The sequence below is a fragment of the Myodes glareolus genome, chromosome 8, assembly GCF_982192425.1.
Source record: "Myodes glareolus chromosome 8, mMyoGla1.1, whole genome shotgun sequence".
Classification (NCBI taxonomy): Eukaryota; Metazoa; Chordata; class Mammalia; order Rodentia; family Cricetidae; genus Myodes; species Myodes glareolus.
Window position 1 is genome coordinate 75,991,523 of NC_142033.1, and position 19,245 is coordinate 76,010,767.

General features: G+C 42.0%; 1 protein-coding gene across 10 annotated transcripts in view; it reads left to right on the forward strand.

The window, feature by feature from the left end:
• Depdc5 (DEP domain containing 5, GATOR1 subcomplex subunit) overlaps positions 1-19,245 on the forward strand; it is a 124,838-nt gene that overhangs the window by 61,051 nt on the left and 44,542 nt on the right. For 7 of the 10 annotated variants that reach the window (XM_085692149.2, XM_087909159.1, XM_087909155.1 and 4 more), the window contains 6 exons: positions 8,185-8,250; positions 11,314-11,497; positions 11,912-12,072; positions 16,727-16,844; positions 17,243-17,410; positions 18,221-18,440. In XM_085692149.2, the coding sequence (XP_085548275.2) occupies positions 8,185-8,250; positions 11,314-11,497; positions 11,912-12,072; positions 16,727-16,844; positions 17,243-17,410; positions 18,221-18,440 (917 nt within the window). The remainder of the gene's footprint in view (positions 1-8,184; positions 8,251-11,313; positions 11,498-11,911; positions 12,073-16,726; positions 16,845-17,242; positions 17,411-18,220; positions 18,441-19,245) is intronic. The other 3 variants (XM_087909157.1, XM_087909158.1, XM_087909161.1) reach the window with 1 other exon arrangement.

Consider the following 19,245-nt stretch of genomic DNA (forward strand, 5'->3'; position numbering starts at 1 on the left):
GCCATACAGTCTTGTTTGAACTTGTTAATCTGTCTAATTAATATAATGTCCTCTTTCACTCTCTACAGTGCCCCGATTGGATGATCAATTATGTGATCACCCTCTACCCTACCCACAGCTTGCTCCCTCACTTCTTTCATGGTTGATTTGTCATTGCTTTTTTTAGGGATCAAACTCAGAGCTTTGCACTTTCTAGCCAAGTACTCTGCCACTAAGCTGTATCCAGCTCTCTTCCAGGTCTTCATTAAATTGTGCTCTACCCTGGTACTGCACACACTTCCTACCTGATATTTCTTTATAGCACCACCTGACATCTAAGTCTTTGTTACTCCTTGTCTTTGGTATAAGCTCTGTTAGAAGAAGCATTTTTTGTTTGGCTGATGCTGTATCTCCAGAGCTCTAGTCTGGCACAGAGTACATAGTTAAAAAGTATATGTTAGATGGGTGTACTTTTTTTTCATCTGCAGTGCTGGGTCAAAGCCCCAGGGCCTTGGGGTTTTTGTGAGTTTTTTGTTTGTTTGTTTGTTTGGTTTGGTTTGGTTTTTTTTTTTTTTTACGATTTTTCTTTTTTTTTTTTTCATTGATATTTATTGAGCTCTACATTTTTCTCTGCTCCCCTCCCTGCTTCTCCCCTTCCCCCTTCAACTCTCACCTAAGGTTCCCCATGCTCCCAATTTACTCAGGAGATCTTATCTTTTTCTACTTTCTACTTGACCAGGGCCTTGTTTATGTTACATGCTTAGCCAGTGTTGTACCAGTGAGCTTCCCCCCACCCATCATAATATTTTTATTGACTCTTTGGGAATTTCACACCATGCACCCCAATCACACTCACTTCTCAGACTGCCTCCCACCCATGGGAGCCCTCCCGAATGCTATCTTCTTAGCTTCTTGATTTTTTTTGAAATGGATTTCTTTCAAGCCGCCCATAATCTTTATGGAATATGCATAGAATATGCTTTATTCTCTCTCTTTCTCCTTCCTTCCTTCCTTCCTTCCTTCCTTCCTTCCTTCCTTCCTTCCTTCCTTCCTTCCTTTTTCTCAGACAGGCTCTTACCGTGTCCCTGGTTAACCTAGAACATGATATGTTCTTGACCACACTTGACTTTAAAAGCAAAGCAAGACTAACAAGGGTGGGCTCTAGGGTTTTGAACTCAGTCCCCATGCTTGTACACCAAGCTCTCTTATCTTTTATGCCGTCCCCCCAGGCCTGATTTGCTTTCTTAATTCATGAAACTGTTATCCCTTTCAGAAGCGTTAATTGAACTTTGAACACTACATTGACAAGAAACAGAAATTATGACGGTACCAACTTTCATAACCTCAGTGGGAGCTTGTTACTCCTTTGGGATTCTATTAGAAGCAGTTCCTATATGTGATAACAAGGATGAGAAAAAGCCCTGTCACCAGGAGTTGGACTGCGAATTGTAGTGAGGAGCTGCAGGCAGGCCTGCTTTTCTCCTCACCCGGCTCCTGCATGGCTAGCTTAGCCCCTGAAATAACAACACACAAATTGTATTCATTTAAGCACTGCCTGGCCCATTATCTCTAGAGAGTTAGTTACTGGCTAACTCTCACATCTTGATTAACCCATTTCTAACCATCTGTGTAGCATCACGAGGTCGTGGCTTACCGGGAGAGATTTAGCATGTCTGACCTGGTGGCTGGCTCCATGGCGTCTGCCTCATAGCCCTCTTCCCAGCATTGTGTTCTGTTTACTCTGCCTACCTAATTTTCTGTCCTATCAAGGGGCCAAGGCAGTCTCTTTATTGACCAATGAAAATAACACAATAGACAGATAACCTTCCTCCATCAGCGAATTGTTTGAATGTAGTGTAGTTTTTCACATCTCTACTGAATTAGGATATGTTAGATAAAGGAATACATTATGGTTAAAACAGTCTACGTCAGGGATGTGGAAGTAGCTCAATGGTAGACTACTTACATAGCATGCACAAAGCCCTGGCTTTCATCCCTAGCACTAAAAACAAAACAAAAGCAAAAACCCTTAAAACAAACAAACAACCCTTACTAATAAAACAACGTGGGTCTGTGAGCGGCAGCAGAAAACTGGGAATCAATCTACCTTAAGACCCAGCTGTACCACTCTTGGGCATATACCCAAAGGATGCTCAGTCATATCACAAGACATTTGCTCAACAACTTTATTCATAATAGCCAGAAACTGGAAACAACCTAGATGCCCCTCAACCAAAGAATGGATAAGGAAAATGTGGTACATTTACACAATGGAGTATTATTAAGGGTAAAAAACAATGACTTAATGAAATTTGCAGGCAAATGGATAGAACAAGAAAAAAATCATTCTGAGTGAGGTAACCCAGGCCCAGAAAGATAAACATGGTGTGTACTCACTCATAAGTGAATATTAGGAGTAAAGTACAGGATACCCAACATATGATCCACATCCCCAGAGAGGTTAGGTAACAAAGAGGGCTCAAAGAGGGGTGGATGGATTTCCTTGGGAAGGGGAAATAGAAGCGATCTCCTGGGTAAACTGAAGGTGGGGTTGGGGGGATGGGAACTTGAGGAAGCTGGTTGGGCAGGTGGGGCGCTGGAGGCAGGTTAGGGGCAGGACTGAAGGGGAGAGTAACAAAAGAGATCTCTTGATGGGGGGGGGGTGGGCATTTTGACTTTAAGGAGAACCAGGTGCCAGGGAAACTCCCAGAAATCCACAAGGATGACCTCAGCTAAGACTTCTAACAATAGTGGAGAGGGTGCCTGAGCTGGCCTTCCCCTGTAATCAGACTGCTGACTGCTCTAATTGTCATCAGAGAGCCTTTTTCCAGTACTGATGGAAGCAGATGCAAAGAATATAACTGAGAAAGAGTATTAGGTGTGGGCCACAACATGAAGATATACCTCAGGCTAGGGCCAGATGCATCTCTCCACCCCCTGCAGTTCCTTACCTCCTGGGGATGCCCCACAGCCACCACTGAGGCAGTGACTGTCAAAGATCACGGCAGTCAAGAACACCAACACTCCTTCCTGCTAGGCAAAAGTTTAGCCTCAGGACTCTCAAAGTATTACCAGAGAATTAGAAGATGCTGCATCTGAGTTTGTACATGACTCTTACAGAAATCTGCCTTAGGTTCTACTAACAGGCTAAATTAAAATTGACTTTTGGAAACAAATCAAGAATATATGAAGCTTCTAAAGAAATTATATGATCAGAGGTATTTTATCATTTTAATGTAATGTATTTTCTTTCCTGTTAAAGTATGATATGAACCAAAGTAAACAAGACCCACCAACCTGATTTGATGTCCCCACAGCATGATGGTCAAAAGTAGGTTGGGCTTGTTAAGAATAAAACTTAGAATCCTTGTTTTGAAGCTGGGCATCATTTTGCATCCTTTAGTCCCAGCAATCCAGCAGAGGCAGGCAGATCTACTTTGTTTTGGTACAAAATAGAGTTGAAATACATAGCCAATCAACATTTCACTTATTAAAAACAACAGAAAAGGCAAGAAAAACACTTCTGTGGCCCTATCTCTACCTCCCTTGGCTTGAAGCTTCTGCCATCTGCAGGGACCCAAGTGTGACTCAGACCTCCTGCCTTTGGGCCTGATTCACACATGAGTCGTGCTTCTCAGGGATAATGTCTCTGTGGGTTTCCCTTTGGCTCTGCAGGATTTTATTTTAAGCATAGTTGTAAGACCTTGTAGCTGTATTGTTCACTTCTCTCTGTTGTTCGGCAGCATCACAGCAGTTAGGGGTCTTGGCAGATGACCTTTCTATTCTTCTGCCTTTCTACTTTTCGTTACAGGAGACTGAAGCTAGAACTTTGTGCGTACCAAACACATATCTACCTGAATTACTTATTGGTAATCTATTTAGACAATAAGCAGGATCGTAATGTAGCTCAGTTGTTAGAGTGATGGGTCCTGGGTCCCATCCCTAGTACTGCGTGAAAAACTGGGCTTGGCAGTAGTAGATGGCCAACAGTTCGATAGAAAAGGAACCCAATAACATCTTTGGAGGTTCCTTATCTTACAGTGTTATGTCAGGACTTTAAAAAGTTTTATATTAGTGTTATATTATTTTATTACATATAATAGATGTTTCTATATAAATATCTAAATAAATATAAATATTTTCTCTCTTTTTACCCTGTAGGTCCTTTGTATCTATTATTACTCCAGTTTAGTGTTTTCATGAGATTCCTGAGTATGTGAATGAGTGGTCTCTGCTTCTGTTTCTGTTTCTTACACCTTAGGCTCTTTCCCTGTTTGTTTTGTTCTATTTTGATGTGTTAGTTTTTGTTTTATCTTGTTATTCCTTAGAAGCATTTTGTTTGTTTGTTTTTTGTTTTTGTTCTTTTTCTTTTTTGGTTTTTCAGTACAGGGTTTTTCTGTGTAGCTGTGACCGTCCTGGAACTCTCTGTAAACCAGGCTGGCCTCAGGTTCACAGAGATCCGCCTGCCTCTGTCTCCTGAGTGCTGGGATTAAAGGCGTGTGAGCCACCACTGCCTGGCACATGTGTGTTTTCTAATGAGAGACAAAAAAGATATAGATCCAGATGGAAAGGAGGGGAAACCGTTATCAAGGTATATTATATGGGTGGTGGAGTCTATTTTGGGGTGACTGGCAGGGTTTCTCTTTTTGTCTCTGTAGACCAGGCTGGCCCTGATCTCAGAGATCTACCTGCCTGTTTCCTAAGTGCTAAGATTGAAGATATGCACTACCATGCCTGACATTGCATTTCATTTCTCTCTCCCTCTCTCTCTCTCTCTCTCTCTCTCTCTCTCTCTTTCTTTTGTTGGACTAGAAGTCCAAACATCAAGGAGGAGTTGCTCCTGACACCACTAACATAACCACAATTGATGCAAAAGCAAGAGGATTTTTATTCTGTCATGACAGGGCCGTTCAGGTTCGGGATATGAAGGACCTCCGATAGCTGTTACAGCCCATCTTTTAAAGTGAAAAGCCACAGACATGGCGGCGGGGGTGGTGGTGGGGACCTGAAGGTTGTTTTCCAACTTATTGGATTGGCTTATTCAAAGGGTTACTATCAGTGATTGGTCTATTCCAGGGCAGGAGAATAGCTACGTGGTCAGGTGAGATAAGGGAGCATCTGTAGGCCATCCTGACCTTGTTTCAGTGACTAAATCAATACATCAGAAACTGAGTCAACGTCTGTGGGTTGTCTTTGCCTCAATTCCCAGAATAGAGTTATGTTTGAAGATTATTCACAAGGACACAGGAGGCTGAACTGTCCAGCATGTGTGTGGGGGTGGCGGGTAACTGTCCTGTTTCCAAATGCTAAGAGGCTTCAGAAAATGTCTTTAGAGCTGAGAGGCCTCAGAAATGCATTTAGAGTCTTTCACTTTCTTTCTTTTCTTTTCTTTTCTTTTCTTTTCTTTTCTTTTTTTTTTTTTTAAGACAGGGTTCTCTGTGTATCTCTAACTGTCCTGGAACTCACTTTGTAGACCAGGCTGACCTCGAACTCACAGAGATCCGTCTGCCTCTGCCTCTCTGAGTACTGGGACTAAAGATGTATGCCACCACCGCCTGGCCTGACTTTTCTTTTCTTTTTCTTTTTCTTTTTTTCTTTCTTTCTTTCTTTCTTTCTTTTTTTTTTTTTTTGAGAAGGGGAGTTCCAGATAGGGTTTATCTGTAGCTTGGAGCCTGTCCTGTAACTCACTCTGTAGACCAGCCTGGACTTGAACTCACAGAGATCCACCTGCCTCTGCCTCCCGATGCTGGGATTAAAGGCATGCGGCACCATTGCCTGCCCCCGGGTTTTATTTTCAATAAAAAAGAAAAAAACATTCCAAGCAGAAGCAAAACCAAAAGACAAAAGAAGGAAAAACTGGGATTGAGGGATAGAGTTGGCTCAGCAGTTAGGAGCACTTGTTGCTTTTACAGAGGACTAGGCCACCCATTTGGTAGCTCATAACCATTTGTAACTCTAGTTCCAGGGGATCTCATGCCCTCTTCTGACTTATGTGGGTACCAGGCACAAATGTGCACAGCACAGACATACATGTAGGCAGAACATTCATAAACTTGAATAAGTAAACAAACAAACAGAAACTGGGCTTGGTGGTACAGACCTATAATTTTGGCACTGGGATAGAGAAAGGAGGGTCATAAACTGGAGATCATCCTCTGCTATATGCCAAGTCTGAGGCCAGCATAGGATATGTGAGACCATGTCCTGAAATAACAGATGAACAAAAGCCAGCTTTGGGGCCTTTCGCTCCTCTGTTCACTGTTCCCTGGTGATACGGGCATGGGATCTCTTCATGTCCTCACACGCCTTCTGTAGGTGGTGTTTAAAGTGCCAGTTCAAATATTTTGTTCACTTATTTATTGGGTTGTTAATTTTCTTCCTTTTGAGTTTTGAGAGAACTCTCCTTTTTCCAAATTATGTGATTTTCAGCATTTTCCTCCAGATCATTGCTTTTGTTTTCATTTTGTTTTTTCAAAGATTTCAAGTATTTGTTATCCTTAACTGAGATTCAAGTGACGCAGATATATATATGGAGTAAAAGGTACAAGTTCTAGGGCTAGAGAGATATCTCAGCAGTTAGGAGCATGTGATGCTCCTGCAGAAGACCTGGGCTCCATTCTCTGGATCCTCATGGCAGCTCATGATCTGATGTCTTCTGCTGGCCTCCATGTGCATCAGGCGCACACAGATGCGCATGGATATGAGTAGGCACTCATACATATAAAATAAATACGTCTCGGGTTTTGGCTCAGAGGTCAAGAGCACTGACTGCTCTTCTAAATGTCCTGAGTTCATTTCCTAGCAACCACAACGTGGCTCACAACCATCTACAATGATATTTAGTGCCCTCTTCTGGCCTACAGGCATACATGCAGGCAAAACACTTTACATAATAAATAAATCTTTAAAAGTAAATAAATAAATAAATACTTCTCTAAAAAAGACAATGAAGTTCTGTTTTTCATCTACCTCCTCCCTTAACTTTGTATTTGGAGACACTTAATCTTTGGAGGCTCTTTTCAATCCTTCCTATAGTATGATTTTTCTAATAAATATGTATGTTTTCTAACTGATGTTTAATTAGTTATGCATGTTTTCCAATTAGCTCTGTCATTTCATATTCAAGTTTCATTTTGAATTTTTTCAAACTAATTGTATCTAGGTAGGTTCTTTGTTATTTTGTTAAACATAGTAAACTTTGATGTCTTATGCTGTATTCTTTTTCTTTCCTTCCAAGATAGGGTTTCTCTGTGTAACAGCTCTGGCTGTCTTGGAACTTGCTTTGTAGACAAGACTGGCTCTTTGATCCCAAATGCTAGAATTAAAGACATATTCCACCAATTCCTGACTTTATGTTATATGCTTTTTCTTTTTAAATTTTTTTATTTTTAATTTTATGTGCTTTGGTGTTTTGCCTACATGTATGTCTGAGTAAATATGTCAGATCATGGAATTACAGACAGTCATGAACTGCCGTGTTGGTGCTGGGAATTGAACCCAAATCCTCTGGAAGAGCAGTCAGTACACTTAACCACTGATCCATCTCTCTAGCCCTTATGTTATATTCTTAAAAGCTATGATTTGGGAAAGAATTCTAAAAGGTAAGGTTAAATGATAACTGTACAAAATGTAATTAGGTTATTTTATGTTTGCTAAAAATTAATTAATTGACATGACTTTAAGATGTGTTAGTTTTCTTAAAATATGTAGCAATTTTCATTGCAAAAAATATTTTATCAGACAAAAAAGAGTGGTATTGAAAGCATCGAAGTTCTAGTTCATTCTCAAATTTTAGGTTATTCATATTTTTCTTTAGTTGATTATTTTGTGCTGTTTGAAATACCCAGTTCAGAACCGGCACTTGGTTTGTGTGTTGTTTTTTGGTTTTTTGTTTGTTTGTTTTTTTGGTGTTTTTTGTTTTGTTTTTGTTTTTGTTTTTGTTTTTTGGTTTTTCAAGACAGGATTTCTCTGTAGCTTTGGAGCCTGTCCTGGAACTAGCTCTTGTAGACCAGGCTGGCCTCAAACTCACAGAGATCCGCCTGCCTCTGCCTTCCGAGTACTGAGATTAAAGGCGTGTGCCACCACTGCCTGGCCTGGTTTGTGTTTTTATTTTTAGCTTTACTTTTGAGCTTTTTCAACCACAACTGTCAGCACTTTTTTGTATAGTAACTTTTGATTCAGACAAGCCACTTTTTCTTTCTCTAGGTTTGAATCCTAGGACCCAGAATAAGGATCCTCCAGAGGATGGTGTTTCTACCTCTCCAGACCCAAGTAAGAGGAGACAGCTGACTACTAGTAGGGAACAGGGATAGGCTGTATGGGATGGTGAAGGCGTGAGGATGCCCTGTGGGAAGAGAACAATCTAGAAATACAGCTGTGGTCTAGACAGGTGATGGGAGGGACTCTTGAGTTTCTCTGATGCCTGGGAGAGAAGTATGGCTGAATGACCTGCTCCAGAATGTGTGATTCAGGACATGTGCGAAAGACCCTCGTGCCAGGCAGAAGCCTCTGGGGGAGAAACCAGAAATAAGGGGCTGTTACTAGAGCCCTTCAGAAGCCCATAGTGAGAATATTTGGCTAGTTAGCATTTGTTCTGGTCACATTTGTGTATTTAAATAGTTGAACCTTAGAGAGCATCTGTACCAACACAGTGGCAGGGAAGCAGTCCTGCCACTGCACATACGTCATTATGTGGCTGTGGTGTGTAACTGATGATTAGCTTAATCCTCTTACTAGTTTTCATGTTCCTATTCTTTTTAAAAGTTACTTATTTGTTTTAATTTTATGTGCATTGGTGTGAGGGTATCAGATCCCCTGGAACTGGAGTTACAGACAGTTGTAAGCTGCTATGTGGGTTCCAGGAATTGAACCTGTGTCTTGGAAGAGGACTACTGAGTCATCTCTCCAGCCCCTCTATTACTCCTTTGTTTTGTTTTGTTTTGTTTGTTTGCTTGTTTGTTTTTCCAGACAGGATTACTCTGTATAATAGTCCTGACTGTCCTAAAACTCTCTTTGTAGATCAGGCTGGCCTTGAACTCAAAATGAGATTCGCCTGCCTCTGCCTCCCAAGTGCTGGATTTAAAGGCGTGCACCACCACTGCACGGCCCCTCTATTAGTCTTAAGATTAAAAAAATATATATATATGTGTTTGTGTGGTGACACACATATACCATAGCACATGTGCACGGGCACCAGAGGACAACCAGAGGGAATTGGCTCTGTCCTGCTGGGCGGATCCAGGGATCAAACTCAAGTTATCAGGTTTGGTGGCAAGTGCTTTTACATATTAAGCCATCATGCCAACCCAAAAAAAAAAATTTTTTTTTAAGTTTTATTAAGCTGAGTATGGTAACACATGGCTTTAATCCCAACACTTGGGAAGCTTGGTATAAGTAGAAGTTCCAGGCCAGCCAGAACTACATAGTGAGACACTCTCCAAACAAACAAACTAACCAAAAGTGTTATTTTTAATCATATCATCAAACATATGATTATATCTGAGGTTTTAGCAATCATTTTTTTATTAGTGACCATTTGGATAGTTCCCATATTTTTGTCAGGGAAGAGTGTTTCAATTTATTTATTTATTTTTTAAAACAGGGTTTCTCTGTGTAGCCCAGCTAGTTATGAACTTGTAGCAATCCTCCTGTCTCTGCTTCCTCAGTGCTGGGACTACAGACATATACTATCATGCCCAGCAGAAATCACTGATATAAGGGCCAGAAAGGTAGTGAGGTCTAGTGTGATGATCTAAGACAACATAAAGAGGTAGTTGGCTTCCATTTCTGACTTTCTCATGGTGGCTTTGATTAAGTCTGTCCCCATATTTAGCACATAAGACTTTTTCACCCATGTGAGGCTGAAAAAGCCACAGGGGATACATTGTGTTGTAAATTTGTTACTGCTCATACATATGCATTTACTATATATAGTGTATAAGTATCCCACTCAGTACTCAAAGGCAAAGTGTGGAGTCTTTTGTTGTTGTTTCCTCTAATAGAGATTTTAAAAAGATAGTCTTTACCTTAAAGATCGTACAGATTAAGTTTTACTTTGGGAGATAGCTATCTGTTTAAATGGAATACCTGAGGGGAATAAGACTATAAGAAAAGTCAGTTTAAAGGCCAGTGTACAGTGTATATTGTAATCTCAGTTTTCTGGAAGCTAAAGAAGAAAGACTACAAATTCAAGGCTAACCTGGGATTCATAGCAAGGCTATGAGAGAAGTAGGTGTTAGAGAGAGATAGAGAGAGGCAGAGAGAGAGGTTATTGTGGTGCTGGCTCTGGCAGGAGCTCACCAACTGCATCATGTGGTGGATGGCATCATGATTAGAAAGAGTGAATCAGAGAGATCACATGCAGAAAAATGAAAGCTACAGCACAGGCTGGGGCAAGAACTGCCAAGAATTGCCTCAAGTTCCAGAACAACCCTGACCTTCCTGAGGACACACCGCCAAGGACCTTTCTCTAGGCTCCATATTTCTCATATTTCCACACTGGGGACCAAGCCCCATGTGCCTGAGTCTAGTGAAACAAACAGCAACCAGACCATAGTGCTGCCTTAGCATTTTAAGTTAGTGGGAAGGGGCACACACCCAAGCAGACAGAGCAATATCTGTAGTCATTTCTGGTTTTCACAGTAGAGTGAACCATTGCCATCTTGTGATAGAGTCCGGTGTCACTCCTCAGCATCTCTCAGTGCCCAGCACAGCCCTCTAAAACAACTTGTCTAGTCCAAAATGTCAGGAGTTAGTTACTGGTATTGAAAGTCTTTTTGCAAGAAGCAGGTATCAAACTCATGTCTCCAAAATCCCAGCCTTGTAACTGTTCCAGACATCCTCCTTTGGTTTTCCCTCCTATTCTTGAATCTATTACTTGTTGTGATTCTGAAAGTGTTCCTGTTTCTGCTGCTATATGCTATTTTGCTCCAAATTAGGCTGAGCTTTCTCCCTTTCCTACCCAGATACTCTGCAGTCCTCAAAAGGAGAAGTTCTGGCCTGAGCCTCTCTTCTGCTCTCAGAATATTAATTTGCTTTGATATGTAACCCTGCCTGCCCTGCAGTAACCTTACTGGCATTTCAGCTGTAGCTCATGATCAGCAGAAAATGAAAAATAGCGGCTGTGAATCCCATTTGCATGATGGGATTGGATAAGCATGTGTTGCATTATCTAACAAACTCTGTTTCTCTCTCTTTCTCCCTCCCCCATCCCTTTCCTTCTGCTCCTTCTCTATCCTGGCAATTTCTATCACCTTTTACCATAAACTCCTCCCCCTCCATATCCCAAACCTGCCTTGGTGACCACATATACCTTTTCCCTGTTATGCGAGGCAGTTCTGACACTGTCTGCTCCCCCTGTAGTGCCAGGCTTCTGTTGCACAGTTGGAGTGGACTGGAAGTCTCTTACTACTCCTGCATGCCTTCCCCTCACCACTGACTACTTCCCGGACCGTCAGGGCCTGCAGAATGACTACACAGAGGGCTGCTATGATCTCCTCCCAGAAGCAGACATGGACAGGTCAGTGCCCAAGAGAAAAGCAGTTTTGTTTGTGAGGGTTATGGGTATTTTGGAGCACATGTATAGGAGAACATTGAACTTTTAAACCTTTCATGTCCTCCTTAAGTATTTGGGAAATCTGATGATACAAGAGCTGTTGCTTTTAGATTTTGTTGACGTTAACAGTTTGTCTCCATTGATAACATATTTGCTAGTGCAGTGATTTTGGCACACTGCACCTGATTTCTAAGGTATTCTTTTTTTCTGCCTTGTTGAGCTGATCATCTCTTCTAAAGCTGGTGTACAAATTATGGATTTTATGAGCTGTTACAGAATGATAATCTGGGATGAAACAAAAGAGAAGAGACACAGTGACCGTTAGGTGTCACTGTCCAAGGTCAAGCATATCCACATGCCCAGTCATTTCTTTTCCAGGAGAGATGAGGAGGGTGTTCAAATGACAGCCCAGCAAGTGTTTGAAGAATTCATTTGCCAGCGTCTCATGCAGGGCTACCAAATCATAGTACAGCCAAAGGCTCAGAAACCTAGCACCACGGTCCCACCCCCGCTGAGCAGTAGCCCACTCTATAGCAGAGGTAAGTGATTCTTCTTAAAATGATGTGTCTTCTTTTCTAATAAGTCCGAGAGTAGGTTTTCTTTTGTTATGTTATTGTCTTAGAGTTACTGTTGCTGTGATAACACAACATGACCAAAGCAACTGGGGAGGAAAGGGTTTGTTTGCCTAAACTTCCACATCACTGCTCATCACTGAAGGAAATCAGGACAGGAACTCACAGAGGGTAGGAATCTGGAGGCAGGAGCTGATGCAGAGGCCATGGAATAGTGCTGCTTACTTTAGAATCCAGGACCACCAACCCAAAGGTAGCACACCTACAATGGGCTGGGCCCTCCCACATCAGTCACTAATTAAGAAGATGTTTAATAGGCTTGCTTACAGCCAGGTCTTAGGCATTTTCTCACTGGAGGTGCTTCCTCTCTGAAAACTGTAGCTTTTGTTAGGGAGACATAAAATCCAGCCGGCACAAGTACAAATTTATCTTCAACCCTTTTGAGAGTGGTGCAGCTTAGTGGCAGAGTGCTTATCTGGCCCCCTGGTTCCATCACTAGCACCCAAACACAGAGAAACAGCGATGGTAAGGAAAACCATTTCAACCAGGCTCGGTGGCCCAAACCTATGATCCAGTACTTAGTAGCTTGAGGTAGGAGGATTATGAGTTTGAGGCCAGCCTGGGCTACATGGTGCGTTCTAGGTCAGCTCCAAAGTAATACCCTCTTTAAAAAAACAAAACAAAACAACCCTACTCTAGGACCTGGAGCGATGACTCCGCGGTGAAGGGCACCAGTTGCTCTTGCAGAGAGCACTGGACCGGTTTCTAGCACTCAGTTGGTGGCTTCCTCCCAGTGGCACACATCCTGTTATTCCCACTGAGCCAGAGTAAAGACCAGTCCCCAAAGTTTTTGGTCAAATTAGGCCAACTTTATTTTCTGTCAGACGGGGCTATCTCCCTAAAGCAGAGTTTAAAAAAATAGCATCACAGGAGGAGGTAGGGTTTATGTAGTCAAAAAAACGGCAAGACTAGTGGGATTTCAAGGGTTGGGGGATTTCTGGAGGAATTTTGGTTACAAAGGAACCAAATGGGCTGAACATTTCAAAAGTACTTGATAGAACATCTTAATCAGGGTATATTCAAAGTGCGAGTCAAATTCCATCGTGTAGGAGCATGTCAAATTCCAGAAGCAGGTTAAAGCGCTTAGTTCAACGTGAATTTTACAGCGAACAGGAATGAACTTATTCTGGCCTTATAACAAAATAGCCTCCATCATTAAGATGGAGTCAGTCTGGTTCATCAATACATTCAAGCAAACACTCATACAAATAAACATAAAATATTTTTTTAAAACCTTCTTCTTTTTTGTTATTGGTTTTTGTTTTGTTTTGTTTTTCAAGATAGGGCTTCTCTATGTATCCCTGACCATCCTGGAACACATTGTGTGGACCAGGCTGACTTCAAACTCAGAGATCCGCCTGCCTCTGCCTCCCAGGCACTGGAATTAAAGACCTGTGCCATCACTGCCTAGCCAAGTTTACATTTTGTGTGTGTGTGTATCTATTTGTCTTTTTTCTTCTTTGTCACTGGGATCAAACCCAGGACCTTTACCACTGAACTACATCTCATTTGTACATTTTTTCTTGTTCCCTTAGTCTGTGTTTATCCTTCTCCCTAATCACTGAAGTTTAGTGACCTAATTCATGAATGAGTCACCCATTGGTGACAGAGACTAACTAATAAGTGACACTAATTGAGGAAGAACCAAGTTGTAGAGAACTCTTCTAGAATGAGTGTGGTAGAGGGAGTTAAGTGTGGATTCCTGGAATTGGAAAGCAGTAATCATTTCCTGATGCAGCCAGTGAACTTCTTGCTAATGAAGCCTTCACTTCCCTATTTGTCTACTGCAGAACTTCAGATCACTGTTGGTTCTAGTAAAGCTCCTCTGGCCAGAGAATTTACAGAAGTGTGGAATTATTGTGTGGGCTTAGTTGTCAGCCAGTCCAGGCCGAATAGATGAAGCTGTGGGTCTCTTCTGTGTTTCCTTAGAAAGCTCCATGTGAGGTTTGTTGCTTGTTGCCTTCTGTTCTTATTGTACATCCTACTTTTTGATTTTGTTTTTTTGGGAGGGGTTCTTGAACTCAAGCGTTCTTCCTGCTTCACCTCCTAACCCTAAGGGTTAGGGTTAAAGGTATGTACTGTCACACCTGCTTAGTATCTCCACAGTGGAACTGCAGTGCCTGGGCATATAGCAGACATTAAATAAATAGATGTGCTTATTCATTCAACGTTTTTGACACTCCTAATCTAAAGAAGGAATTTATAGCTCAATTGAGAGAAAACAGCTTTTGTCAAACTATGAAAAATGGATCTGCTGTGATACAGAGTGGGAAGGAAAAGCTAATTAAAGGCCCACGACACCTCTTTAATTTGGAGTTTGATCTGGTTTGGATGGTCAGGTATGACTTCCTTGGGGTGGTGATGTTTGACCTTAGATCTAAAATATGTAGAAATCATTAGGAAAAAGCAAGGGGGCCAAGTTGAAGGGACGAGTATGCATGCAGAGGAACTGTGCGTGCAAAAGCCTTTAGCAGGAGACACTGTGATAATTTTTGCGGACCAAAAAGAAAGTTAGTGTTACAGAGCACAGAATGAGCTGGGGGTGTGGCCAGAGATGTTAGGTCTCATGAGGCTGCAGGAAGAGTTTACTTCTTTAACCCAGGGAACAGTGATGAATTTACCTTTAGATGGCATTGGCCACATCTAGCCTGCATAGCCTGCTCTTGAATGGATGGTGAATGTCCCTCGTGAGTCTGTAATTCTAGTGTTGAGTGCTGGTCCTGACGAATTCATGAACCTTGTTCTTTCTGACTAGTTGTTAGAGGGACATGCTGAATTCCCTGGTAATGAAAACTACTGGTATCCTGTTACTATTGTTATTGACAAAGTTGCTTTCATAGCCAAGCTCATGCTGCTCCCTTGTTTCAAATTTATTGATTATAAAGGTAAGGTAGGACTTGTTCCAGCAGACTCTTGGAGTCTACTGTCCACTGGGAGAGGCACACATTAACTTAACCACAGATACATGTTTGAGTACTGGTGTACACCTAGTTTAGAATGACGTCTTAGGCAACGGAGCTGGATGCTCATGAACCTTGTCCCCTGACACTCTTCCTGACAACCAGCAGGGTGCTTATAGCGAAATGAAGGAGCATCTTACTGGGCATGCTCCTCTCTGTTTGCAGCAAGCAAGACCTGGAGAAACTTCCTGCTAGAGATCATGCCCTGGCAGGTAAAGAGGTTGGGGTTGAATGCAGGGTCCCAAGTTGAAGACTCTTTGTATGTACTGCAGGCCTGCCCTGGGAGATTATCCCATTCACAGTGAAGAGCCTCTCAGACAACTGTCTTCTCCTGGGCACTTCCAGGCCACCGGCCACCATGCGACTATCTCTCTGAGCCGAACAAAAGAACAGCATACTTTGTTTCTAGGTCATGAGGATCTTGCTTAGGCTTTGTTTGTTTGTTTGTTTTTCTTTATGGCACAATTTTTCTCTTTAGAGAATCTTCTCTAAATTCTCATTATTCCCCTTTTGCTGTGTTTAATTCAGCTAAATTAACTTAAATTTGAACACTATTCTGGGCATGGCCCTTTTATCAGGAGCTAATTGAAAACATAAACAGTATTTAGCTCTGGCCTCTTGGAATTTTACTTTTACTTTTAATTTAATTTGGTCTTGAGGCAAGGATTCACTATATTTCCTAGTCTGGCATCAAACTTAAAGACTCAATGAATCTGCCTCTTTTAGTGTCTTTGTGTGGCTAGAGCCATAGTTAATCAATCACTGCTGTACCTGAGTCCTTGGAACTTTTTATAAGAGTTTATATTTGGAGAGATGCATACCTAAGGGGTATAAATAAGATGTTTGTATGACTAATGGTGTCTGGCAGCTTTTCTGAGGAAGTAACGTTTGGTGGTGGTATTGAGTGATGTATAAATGGGCTGGAGAAGTGACTCAGCTGATAAGGGCACTTACTGCCATGCCTGATGACCTAAGTTTGACCCCAGAATCCAAATGGAGAGTCCTGATCCTGCAAACTGTCGTCCGACTCCCACACATATGTGCTATAATATGCGTGTGTACTTGTGCTTGTGCGCATATACATATACACAAAGTAAATAAATGTAAACACTTTATTTTTTTAATCTGTAAGATTTCAGTTAGTGGCTCAGGAAGAGAAGGCAGAAGCAGTATCAAAAGCAGATACGTAGGGGCAGAAACTGCATAAAACATGTCAGTGCTCCTTTCAGACGGAGGCTGTGTTGGCTGCCAGCCAGCACGAGGACTCAGACGGACTCGGGTAGGCCGGAGCTTCATTGTAATCCCACACGTATTTCTGACCTGTTAACGTTTACTCCAGAGGACTGGGCATCAGGGTTGGAGTGCAGCATCCAGATGCTGTCAGTACCTACTATCTCATTTGCTGCTAGTTGAATCTGACCGTTTCTGGAATTTTATTTTTTAACCAAGAATAATGCTTCTATGAACAGCCTCTCAAAACATTGTTTCTTCTTTTTTCTCTTTATCTGTATCTCCATTGATTTAAAAAAAAAAAAAAAAGCAAGACTGTGGTAAAAATGAGCCTTTACCAGATAAATGCAATCATTATTTTTTTCTACTAGGCCTTGTGTCCAGAAACCGTCCTGAGGAGGAAGGCCAGTATTGGCTGAGTATGGGCAGAACTTTCCATAAGGTGACACTCAAGGACAAGATGATCACAGTAACCCGATACCTTCCCAAGTGAGTCCTTGGATGTTTACAGACTTTGGTGGCCATCTTGAATTTTGTCATACACTAAATTTTGTGTATAATATAATACATGTATAAAAAGTTGAATGATTCCTTTAGACTTTTGGTTTGCTTTAAAATAGCTTTAGGTTTACAGCTCACTACTTCCAAAAAGGAGTTGATTCGGCTTATAAAGCTTAGCATGATTCACATCAAGCATATTAAAAATCAGAGGATAAATGTAGAAAGGAATGAAAAGTTTAAGAAGATTTGAGAAATTTCCATTATAGTTTCCTAGGATGAGCTATTTACTGTAGTTGGGAACTGAACCAGGAGACAGAGAGAGGGTGGTGGTGGTGGTGGTGGGTACAGACTTCTTTTAAATACCAGGCATCTCCCTTGTTTTTCAGGTACCCCTACGAGTCTGCCCAGATCCATTACACCTACAGCCTCTGCCCCTCCCACTCCGACTCAGCGTTTGTCTCCTGCTGGGTGGAGTTCTGCCACGAGCGGCTGGAGGAGTACAAGTGGAATTACTTGGATCAGTATATTTGTTCTGCGGGCTCTGAAGATTTCAGGTTAGAGAGAGGCCTGGATAGATGCCTCATCTTTGACCACATCTGTGCTTTTGTCTGGTGTCCTGTTTTCTCTAAAATTGGAAGAACAGAGCACACCTGCATGGGTTAAACTCTGGCTGGAGGTTATGTAGCAGTGTGAATGCACTCAATGCCATTGACATACACTTAAAATGGGCTAAAGTGATATATTTTATCATGTGTATTTTATGGAAAAACAAAGCAGAACTCAAACACAGTGCTTCTTTTGGTGTCAGCTCTGAGCTTGAACTCAGTGGAGGAATCTAGGCTCATACTTAGGATCACAGAGGTTGCATAGTGTCCGTTGTGCCTGAGGCCACCAGCTAATATGGAGCACATCTGTGATTCAGTATTGTTTTATTTAAGTTAATAAGTAGTAAAATTGCCTTTCCTTGTGTGTGTTTTCACATGTGTGACTGTATACAGGTCTATATGGTTTTTAGCAAATGCAAGGCTTCATGTTAACATGTGCTTTCAGCATCTTATGAGATTCCCTTACTCCTTAGTAGCCTGGTGGCTGTGGTGTCTCATTTATAATGTTTTAGGTTTCCTGTCTGCTTTGTAATTGATGGTGGACAACTGCTTCACTGGGTTCACAGAAGTATTGTCATGATGCTTGGATTAAAGCAGAAGCCACCTTGTCTTCAGTTTTGTGTTGTGTCCTAAGGAATGCCACATGGGGCAGCAGAACAGGATGTCTTGTGTTGCATGAGCTTCAGAGAGAGCTCTCCAGGAAGGCTTTTATTACCTACTTTTTCTCACCACCACTCTGATTTCCTTGGTTCTCTGTAGTTTAATTGAGTCTCTGAAGTTCTGGAGAACCCGATTCCTACTACTCCCAGCCTGTGTCACTGCCACTAAGCGCATCACAGAAGGGGAGGTGCACTGTGACATCTATGGGGACAGACCCCGCGCCGATGAAGACGAGTGGCAGCTCTTGGATGGCTTCATCCGCTTTGTGGAAGGCTTAAACCGCATCCGCAGGCGCCATCGCTCAGACCGCATGATTCGGGTAAGGCATCAGTTCTCAACCTGTGGGTCAGGACCATCGGAAAACACATATTTCCAGTGGTCTTTAAAACTGAGATACTGCTCCCCTATAAAATTATAGTTATGAAGTAGCAAGTGTAACATGAGGTATCCTGTTTGTTTGGATTTCTGTCCTGCCCAGTTCCCCTAGCTGTTTAGTCCCAGAGAAAAATCACACAAGAGATCTTTATAAGTTATAATGCTGATTGGCCTGTTAGGTCAGGGTTCTTATTGGCTAACTCTCACATCTTGATTAATCCATTTTTTTGATCTGTGTTAGCCATGTGTCTCAGTACCTTTTTCAGTGGGGCAGCTCACATCTTGCTGCTTCGGTGGTCTGGGAAGGAGTGGGGGAATCAGCTTCCTCCTTCCCAGAATTCTCCTGCTCTCCTTTCATCATTTCCATTTCCTATCTGGTTTTTCCGCCTACACCTCCTGCCTGGCCAATCAGTGTTTATTTAAAACATGATTGACAGAATACAGAGAATTCTCCCACAAGCAATGAAAATAATTTTATGGCTGGAGGTCTCCACAACCTGAGAAACTGTATTAAAGGGTTGCAGCATTAGGAAGTTTGAGAACCACTGGGATGAGGGCTCTTAGAGCTCCTGGGGGCTGTACCTAGCCTGGATTGCAGGCTGTACCTCCTGTTCTCTCAGGGGCCTGTCTTCAGCTAGATAATTTATCCCATGACTACCCAAGATGTCTGAAATTCCAATCAGTGTATTCTTGTCTATTGTAGGATGAAGGAGAGGGTATTGGCGCCAGCAATGGCTGAACTTTGCCTT